The 9,428-nt window shown below is 39.4% G+C and overlaps 1 protein-coding gene across 1 annotated transcript; it reads right to left on the reverse strand.

Annotated features, from left to right (window-relative positions):
- Positions 1 to 6,333: 6,333 nt before the first annotated feature.
- On the reverse strand, positions 6,334 to 7,560 carry LOC124368039. Its single transcript, XM_046825313.1, has one exon. The coding sequence runs from the start codon at positions 7,558 to 7,560 to the stop codon at positions 6,334 to 6,336; it is 1,227 nt and encodes a 408-aa protein (XP_046681269.1).
- Between the last annotated feature and the right edge of the window lie 1,868 nt (positions 7,561 to 9,428).

A 9,428-nucleotide genomic window follows, 5' to 3' on the forward strand; every position in this document is an offset into this window, starting at 1 on the left:
TGTGTTTTAACTATAATGAGAAAATTACTCTTTAAAATTATATTAGGGTGGCTTTCAAAACATTTCATGCTGAATAATTGTGTTAGGTACACGAATTTGTAAGTAAAAATGTATTTAAAACCAAAGTAACTATATTATTTTGTGATAAAACAAACTGTGGTTTTGAGATTTAGGTTATTTTTTTATATTTTCTGGTTATTATATAATATCAATATGTATAACTAACAATAATTATTTGTTCAGTAATTTGTACCGTACACCACTTGAGGTAAATGTTATGCTAAATTAGTGCGTCATTAGTGTGCAAATCTAAACCACACAACAATTATTTTCAGTAATACCGACTAATATGGATTCACTGCGCAAATTCCCTATGACATTATAAGTACACCCAGTTCGTTATACTCGTGTACTATATACAATACAGCATTGTTTTGCATGTTATTTTTGAAAAATTTCCGAGCTAATTATTATCGGATATGACATATTTGACACAAATTCAATTGCTCATCACACACTGAATGTTTGACATTTATGATGCAGAAAAAGGGGAACTGATAAGGTTTCTATGAAAAATCGGAACCTAAACTAACTCACAAGTTTGTGAAATTGGGGAGAATGAGATGAAAGAGATATTGTACGCCGTACCGTATGTGTGTTGGTAGCCCTGAGTGAAGTCAAAGGATAAAATATGGGTCCGAGTGAAAAGACTTTTGATGGATATTTCAATAAGCCTTATGTAAAGGCAGCGTAAAAAATATGAATTCTTATATACTATATTTTGTTTTAAACTGTAATACTTGCTAATGATATTATAAATGCGAAAGTACCTTTGTTTGTTTGTTTGGCTATCACGCGTATACTACTCAACCGATTGCACCTAAATTTTACATGGACAATATTACGGTCCCTGGGACGAATATGGGCCTATCATTATTTCGAAAATCCCTTCGGGCTACTCCTCACTGGTCTTTAAAGTAGCGAAAATTACCATCTTAGTTTCTAAATTGTTTGTAATATTAAATGAATAAGCCTGTCAAATGAAATCAACTGTTCTGTAGAAACATTGCTTATTGTATTCTAGTTATTTACATTTATAGCGGGTAATGTATTTAAAGAGTGTATTTTTATGGAGAGTTAGGAATTTAGGTATCAGCGATTAGGTAAGTACTTATCTACCTTAGAAAATGTCCCAAACACAAGGAGGTATTAATTTGACTCCAAACACTCCCTTTAAGGTAGTCGACAAGAACTATGGTAGACGAAATTTCGGTAGACTTCCCTTTTGAACTAATAGACCAATTCCAGCTCTAATTATTCTAAAATATTAACACTTTTACTATAAACTTCTAAAGACTGATATAAAACTACTATAGTTCTCTGTTGACAGAGGTAGGCTTCGCTGATCGGTGCTATGTTTTCTTGATTGGGAAACAAAAAAAATCAACTACGGAATATTAACACCGTTTCTGCCCAAATTATTTTATTTTTGTCAGATTTTTTGGTGGCCTTTGGTTATTTGCTTTATTATCAGTTATTTACTATAGTTTTAGTATGAAATATGTAAAATTTAATAATAACTCACAATAAATTATAGCCATGTCGACATATGTCGACAGTGGGCCCAATGAACGGGGATGCAGTTAGAGAATAGAGGCTAAATGTAGACATTTGTCGACAGTGGGAATGAAAGGGGTGGTTTTAAAAATAAGTTAAAAAAATGAAATAATGATGCTTTTATTGTTCCATTACAGTATTTATGAATAGATTACATATCAGAAAGGATTGTATAAGAGATTACTTCCTCAGGAAGTATGGAAAGCCTCGCACAAAGCACATCGGCATCCAACTTGACAAGTCTTGCACCGTTTCCTTGTTGCTTTGGAACACAGTGCGCAGCGAATTTGCTTTTGAACTGTTTCTAAATGATGATCTTCTCCACTGAATCGGATTTCAGCGGCAACACCCTACTGGATACTGTCTGGCTTGGCGTCCTGCAGAGGATCGATGGCTTGTGCATGTTCGCATGTACGTACGGACAATGTAGCGGTGTGAATCCAAGAAGATCTAATTGTTCTTCAGCTCCTTTTGGCGTCATTCTGTATAAAATCCAAGCATTATTTCATACTCACATTCAGCATGTATGCAACCATTGGCCAATACCACTTTTTGTTGCGAATATGAATACGGTAGGTAGATACATTTTCATCTAGCCTATCCACCCCACCCATATTCATATTGTACCAATTGACACAGTTTGGCTGTGGCACAACGATGTGTTTTTTATTGCTAGAGGACCAACGCTTTGCTTTCCCCTCAGGATGAACGCCTGTTGCTGTCGACGCTATAGTAAAAAACACTGTTGTCCATGTATCTTACAAGTGTTATGTTGTGGTCTGTGTCAGTTATTTGATGGAAAGTACCTCTTGGTTCTTTCTTGAGATCTTGAGGTTTTACGAAGAGGGGCATCCTCAACTCTGTCTACCCTTATGGTCCCTGTACCATGATATCCCCTGTTTTTTAACGCTTCAAGCAGTTTTAAAGATGTAAAGAAAGTTGTCGAAAAACAAACTATATTTTCTGTCCTGTGGAGTTCAGATATAAGATCAATGACAACTGAGCCTCCCACACCGAGCTCAGGAATAGTTGCTCCAGTCGCTTTGCCCTGATACGGTTCCGCTTGAATAGCGTAGCCTAACCTTGTAGCTAATATCCAAACTTTATATCCGAATCGGATAGGCTTCCCATGGATATGTTGTTTCAACCCGTGCCATTCCAAAATAAAGGTACCATGGATTCATCAATGGGATAAGTAAATGTCACCTGGGAAGTAACGAAGCCATCGCTCGTTCAGCATGCACATAACAGAGCGAACTTTGGCAAACTTGTCATCTTTGTCTAATTTATCATTTTCACAGAAGTGAATGTTTTTCAAGATATCCTGAAAACGATTACGTGAAATTGCACGTGAAACTGCTTCATGATGTGTGTCCTCTGCCGTTTCCCAGTACATTCTGTAACGAGCCATAGTGTTGTAATCCTGATAGAAAAAGAATGGCGAAAAACAGACTTTATTTCATTTTTTGAATGTATGAAAAGTTTATGTTTCCTTTTTCTAGGGAATATTGATTAGTGCAATAAACAATGTACTCTACGACCTCGTCTTCAAAGAACATTTCAAACAGTTCTACAGGAGAATAATCATTTGACAAGAAATTCGCACGAGTAAACTCTATAGAGAGCTTACATCTGCAATGTCTTTTTCTTCCCATGTACGTTTTGACTTAATTCCTTTCACCTTCTTTTTTGTTCTAACATCTTTTATTTGTTTTTCTTTTTTTAGTTCTGCTCTCTAACGTATTTGTTTACTAACTTTTCCTTGGGTTTTCTTCTTCAAAAACAACATCTACGCTTACTACACTGTCATCTTCGTCCACAGGTTCCTCAAATTTCTTATCTTCTACTTGTTCCACTTCTTCTTGGTCACTTTTTTCTTCAGGTATTCCACCAATTCTTATTGTAACTAACCCATCTTCAGTTAATTTTCTTCCTATCAGCTCACCACCAGCTCTGAGTTGGTTTGCCAGATAAATGATTTATGTTGTGCCACTATCATCGTCATCGGAAATCACAGTCACTGAGGGCTGGATTATCTGGTGGCTCAATAAAAAAATGTTGGATCTATAATATTTTCACTCTTTTCCAATATATTAGCGATGTCAGCTACCGTCAACCTAAAAAAAAACAATTTGTTGTAATGGACATCGACCCCTACCGCTGGTGCCCACTGTCGACATTTGTCGACATCAATATTTATGATTGTAAAATCGATACCCTTAAAACAATATTTTACACGTTCAACACAGTAATTACGTCATACACATATCTTATATCACTATAAATAGCGTACGGTAAATAATATTATTATTTACAAGGTTGTAATACACTTACCTGTCTATCAGTGACATAGTGAGGCTGAGAGTCAATCAGTAGAGTTGTTGGACACAAAAGCACCAAACTAGCCACTGCCGCGGCGCATCAACTGCTAGTTCAGAGATACCAACATAACAGCGGGGATATTATCGTAAGAGTCCTAGACAATCAAAATTTCCACAAAAAAAATATTAAAGTTGCGTGTCGACAAATGTCGACAGTGGAAGAAACGGGTTAAATACTTAGAACGAAGTAAATTTCATCAACCATAATTAATAACTTTTTGACATATTTTCTTAAACGTGTTAACAAGGCAAACTCTACATTGGTGTCGGAAATATAATTTACTCGAACCAGAAGTGTTCATACAGTTGCAAACCTACGAAATTGCTTGCCAAGCCTGGGTGAGTGCTAGTGTTAAATAAAAAGTATAAAAATATTTATGTTTCAAAAGAACTCATTTTAGAATATTTCACTAATAATGAGATCCGTTTTTCTTCCAGTACACATCTTTAATAACACAATAACAACGTAATTGGTTGAGCTACTAGGCTAGTTAGCTGGTTATTTATTTATTTATTTCATTCCAACGGCAAAAACCAATGTTCACAAATCAAATCTATAACATGCAAATACTTAAATATACTAGTAACAGAATACTAGCATGCAAGCAGTATAAATACAAGCAGTATGTAACAACTTGAAAAGTATACTAAGAATAATAACAGCGATAAATATGTATATATAGTAACAAAAACAAAAACAATTAATAAATACTATCTGTACGTATGCAAGAAATAAAAGACAAACCAAAGTTTACAAATCAAACCTATAACAAGCAAATAATAAGTATACCAGCAACCGAATACATGCAGATATAAATACGAGCAAAGTATGTAACAACTTGAAAATATACTAAGAATAATAACAATCGATAAATATGCATATATAGTAACAAAACAATAACAATCAATAAATACTATATGTACGTATGCAAAAAATAATAACAAATGAAGAATAGATACGGTAGGACGTTTCATGTAGAGTCCTGCTGTGCGGCTGTCAATACTCCTCTCCTTGTGGTCGAAACCCTGTCGTGGAAGAGATCCAACCCGCCGCAGTGACGGTTGCCAATCCTCATCATCCTTGCAAGTGGACCATGGAAGTCATAGTTTTCTTGAATATTGGCGCCTCCCAAACAACTCCCTCGAACGAGTCCCCGATGGTATACGGAAATCCACCCGCGAAAGCAGCGACGGGCAGTCCAGCTCCCCCCTTATCAGCCGAATCAGCAACAAGACATCCGCCACACAGCGCCTGGTCCGAAGATCTGGGAGAAGAAGCTCGGCCTGCAGCTCAGCAATAGGAATGTCTCTAAACAGCAGTCCTCGCCGCAGTCCCACCAGTCTCAGGAATCTCCTTTGGACCGCTTCCAGTTTGTCAACAAGACCCAGCTGGTAGGGAGACCAAACAGGACTCGCATATTCCAATAACTGGCGAACGAAGGATGAGTAGAGAGTCCTTAAGACTGCAGAGCTTGTCATTCCACGAGTAGACCTGTTGATGAATCCCAACATCCTATACGCTCTTCTGCACAGCTCATCGACATGGTCATTGAAGGAAAGATCAGCAGAGAAGGTAACACCCAAGTCCTTAATTTTGAATACTCTATCCAGAGGTTGACCATCCAGTGAATACTGAAAAATACTAGGTTGATGCAATCGACTGAAGGTCATTACAGAGCATTTGGGCGAGTTTAGCTTCATGTTGTTAGTTCTACACCAATCCAGAACACCATCAAGACTCGACTGAAGCAGTGCAGAGTCGTCCCGGCCGGAGACCACCGTGTAGATTTTGACGTCGTCAGCAAAAAGCAGGGCATCCACTTTCAGTATCGAAGTAATATCATTGATGAATACAGTGAAAAGATATGGGCCTAATAAGGAGCCCTGAGGGACGCCCGAGGATTGGTGGAATTCTTGAGAAAGTGCACCAGGTAGCCTTACTAGCAAGCGCCGTTGCAGCAGATAGTCGCTCAGCCAGGAGAGGAGTGGGCCGTGAATGCCATAAGCCTTGAGTTTTTGTCCAAGAATGTAGTGGTCAACCTTGTCAAAGGCTTTGGCAAAGTCAATAAAAGCCACGTCCAGCTGTTTACCAGACCCCATGGTGGATAGTATTTTTTCTTCAAACAGAAGTAAATTGGTTACTGTGGATTTGCAGGCGGAAAAACCGTGTTGACTAGGACAAACTAGAGGTTTCAAGTATGGTCTCAAACGAGACAGTACGAGCCCTTCAAACACCTTCCCAACAGCAGAGAGAATGGTAATGGGACGATAGTTTTCAACTTCTGAGGAACTACCACTCTTAAGTATAGGAACCACGTGTCCCACTTTAATAATTTCAGGAAATATTCCATTGCAGTAGAGATAGGTTAAACATAGTGGTCAGGGGTTGAACTAAGATGTCTTTGCAGTGATACAAAAATGATGGTGGTACGTTGTCAGGGCCAGCACCCCTCATAACATCAAGTTTCCTCAAGACCTCTAAGACCTCCGAAGCAGAGAAAGATATAGCCGCCAAAGAAGAGTGTGTGTTGAAATCGAAGTGTGGAGCTGAAGTTACTGGCTGGGAGAAGACAGAAGAAAAGAATTCTGAAAACATATTTGCTTTATCCTGCAGGTCCAATGAAGTGCGTCCACTAAGTGTGACAGTAGAAGGGACTCCGAGAGATTCAGTAGAAGTGCGGACAAAACTCCAAAAGCTGTTGGGATTGTGCGGGATGGAATCTTCAATATGGCTCAGATAATCCATGCGGCATCTACGACTAAGGTTCTTGCAAGCCTCACGCAGTATACAGAAGCGAGTGTAGTCCGTTGGTAGATAGGTAAGTTTATAAAGTTTGTGCGCAATCTTCTTTTGTATCACCAGGTTAATGAGCTCCCTGGAAAACCATTTTGGGAAGGGTGAGGTTCCCAGTCGTTTAAGAGGGCTGCATTTAACACAAATATCACCAAGCAATGAAACCAATCCTCCGAAGCTGTCTTGGACGTTGGTTGTAGCATAGACGAAGGAGAGATCCTCCGCTGAAAGCATCTCAGAAGCAGCATTCAAGTCACACTTGCGCAGGTTGGGGCAGGTGAAATATCTAGCAGGAAGAGTCCTTCGTCCAATTGGAACGGAAAAGGCCAAAGGGGGATGGTGGGGATCGGCCTGAACCAGACAATCATCAGCAGCAACCACGGAGACAAATTTTATGCTGCTAAATATTAGATCCAAAGTGACTTGTCTGAAGTTCCGCATGTGATTAACCTGATCCAAGGAGTGCAACTCGACAAGGTTCTCAAGAAGCTCCCCTTTAGTTCTGTCCGCAGCGTTTTGGTCGGAGATGGGGATATCATAGGAGGGGACGTTGAAGTCACCCGCCAATATAAGAGAAGATGACGGCGAAGACGATACAATTTCGTCTACTGAACTGCAGTAAGTATAATAAGTAGATGCAGGCTGCCCAGGAGGGATATAGACACAGTTAAATATCAGTTTATGAACGGGTAGAGAGATAAAAAGGCTCTCGATTGGCGAGTCATAAATAATCTCTTGGGAATGTATGCTTTTATTGACTGCCACCATTACTCCACCACCAGAAGTTTTGCTGCTTGAATGGGCGTTTCTGTCCTTTCGATAGATTGTATATCTGTCGGTCGATTGCAGTTCAGAAGTAGACACATCAGGGGAGAGGTTAGTTTCATACAGCAACAGAACGTCATAAACACTACACGCCAAAGCATTTTTCAAAGTATGAAGCTTAGTTCTAATTCCATTGACATTTTGGAAGTATAAGTTCAAACTAGTTTTGCCGTTGGAAGTACTTAGTTTTTTTTTACAATCTTGGGGATGCCGTTTAGATATTTGATGGTTAAATCTGGCTCGCCGGAATCAATACGGGACTTCAGAGTATCCCGCAGATCCGAGAGGTGCTGTCTTTCCCTCAATGTGCGATCACGAGCCAGGGAGACGCCATCCAACTCATCTCCAGAGTCTATCTTGGTGCCAAAGGTTTTGAAGAGTGTAACGGCCTCATTCTCAGACGAGAGGCAGAGCTTTATAGCTCGGGGTTTATCTTTGGTTGCTTTCCCAAGTCTGAAAAATCTAGCCCGGCCCATGGACGCTCCCAGACCACAACGTTCCAAGATGACATTGATAAGACTCTTATCGTGCTCCTTCGCAGCTGCCAGCACAGATGATTCGCATTCCTTAAGTCCGAGTACGATCACGTTACGTGTGCAGCGCTGTCTGTCGTTGATTTCCTCAAAGATATCCTCAACTGGAATGTCCCGGCCCTCTCCCTTAGCTGCAGCTTTGGCTTTTAAATCATTGACATCACTCTCGAGTTTATCGATGCGTGGCTCTAGGTAGCTAATTTTGGCGCTCAAATTGTTTATATCTGTTTTTATATCCTGAAGCCCATCAGCAATACCCTTAACCTCATCCTTGGTTGCGAGAAGGGAGAATTTATTGAGTAGCTCATCCATTTTACTAACTAGTAGTTGAGATGGGTTAGAGTTGGCCGCGTAACAGTCAACACGTAGGCAGTGCCACTTTTTATTTAAGTTACTGGCGTAATGGGAATATTCAGTTTTGTTTACTCCTACGCATTTGATGTGGAACCAACTTTGGCAGTCTGAGTCGCACTGAAGTCCATCGTCCGTGTCAAGAACCATTTTCATGCACACTCTGCACGCAGCACTGTCAGCCATGACGTGAGGATAGAAGCTTGACAATCAATGTTCAAACAGTATTTGATATAATGCAGAAGTCGTAGGTTGACGAGTGATCAAGATGGCTACTCAAATCTCCACAATAATGATCACCAAGCTAATCTATAATCCATAGAAATTTTCCGTAATTCGCAAGTATAACTAACTTTTCATAAAGTATAATAACAGAGACCAGTTGCAGCCACTCGATCCACCACAATAGTGATCCCTGTGCAAAAGATATATCTACCAGAATTCTAGAGAATTTCATATAGCGCTAACTTTATAAAAACGATGTACGATACAGATGGCAGTGGCAAAAAAACCAGCGCAGGTTCGTTCAAGTGCGACGCAGTCCAATCCAACACATATGCAGGCAGACAGACACTGGTGTTATTGACAATACAAGACTGATCGAATTTGCTAAGACTTGTTTATTAGTAGAAAATCAAAAGAAAAGACTGTTCATTTATAACCTTATTGCATGACAATTTAAACATTTAGTCACATATAACTTACACAATATCAAGCCTAATAATAGTAGCAAATAATAGTTGGAGCACTAGTCAGAGCAGACAAGCAAATCGGCCATCTTGAAGCAAAAAAAACTGGTTAAAAAGGTTAGTTAACTGGTTGAGCTACTAGGCTAGTTAGCTGGTTAGTTAACTGGTTGAGCTACTAGGCTAGTTAGCTGGTTAGTTAACTGGTTGAGCTACTAGGCTAGTTAGCTGGTTAGTTAAC

The sequence above is a fragment of the Homalodisca vitripennis genome, chromosome 8 (genome assembly GCF_021130785.1).
Source record: "Homalodisca vitripennis isolate AUS2020 chromosome 8, UT_GWSS_2.1, whole genome shotgun sequence".
NCBI lineage: Eukaryota > Metazoa > Arthropoda > Insecta > Hemiptera > Cicadellidae > Homalodisca > Homalodisca vitripennis.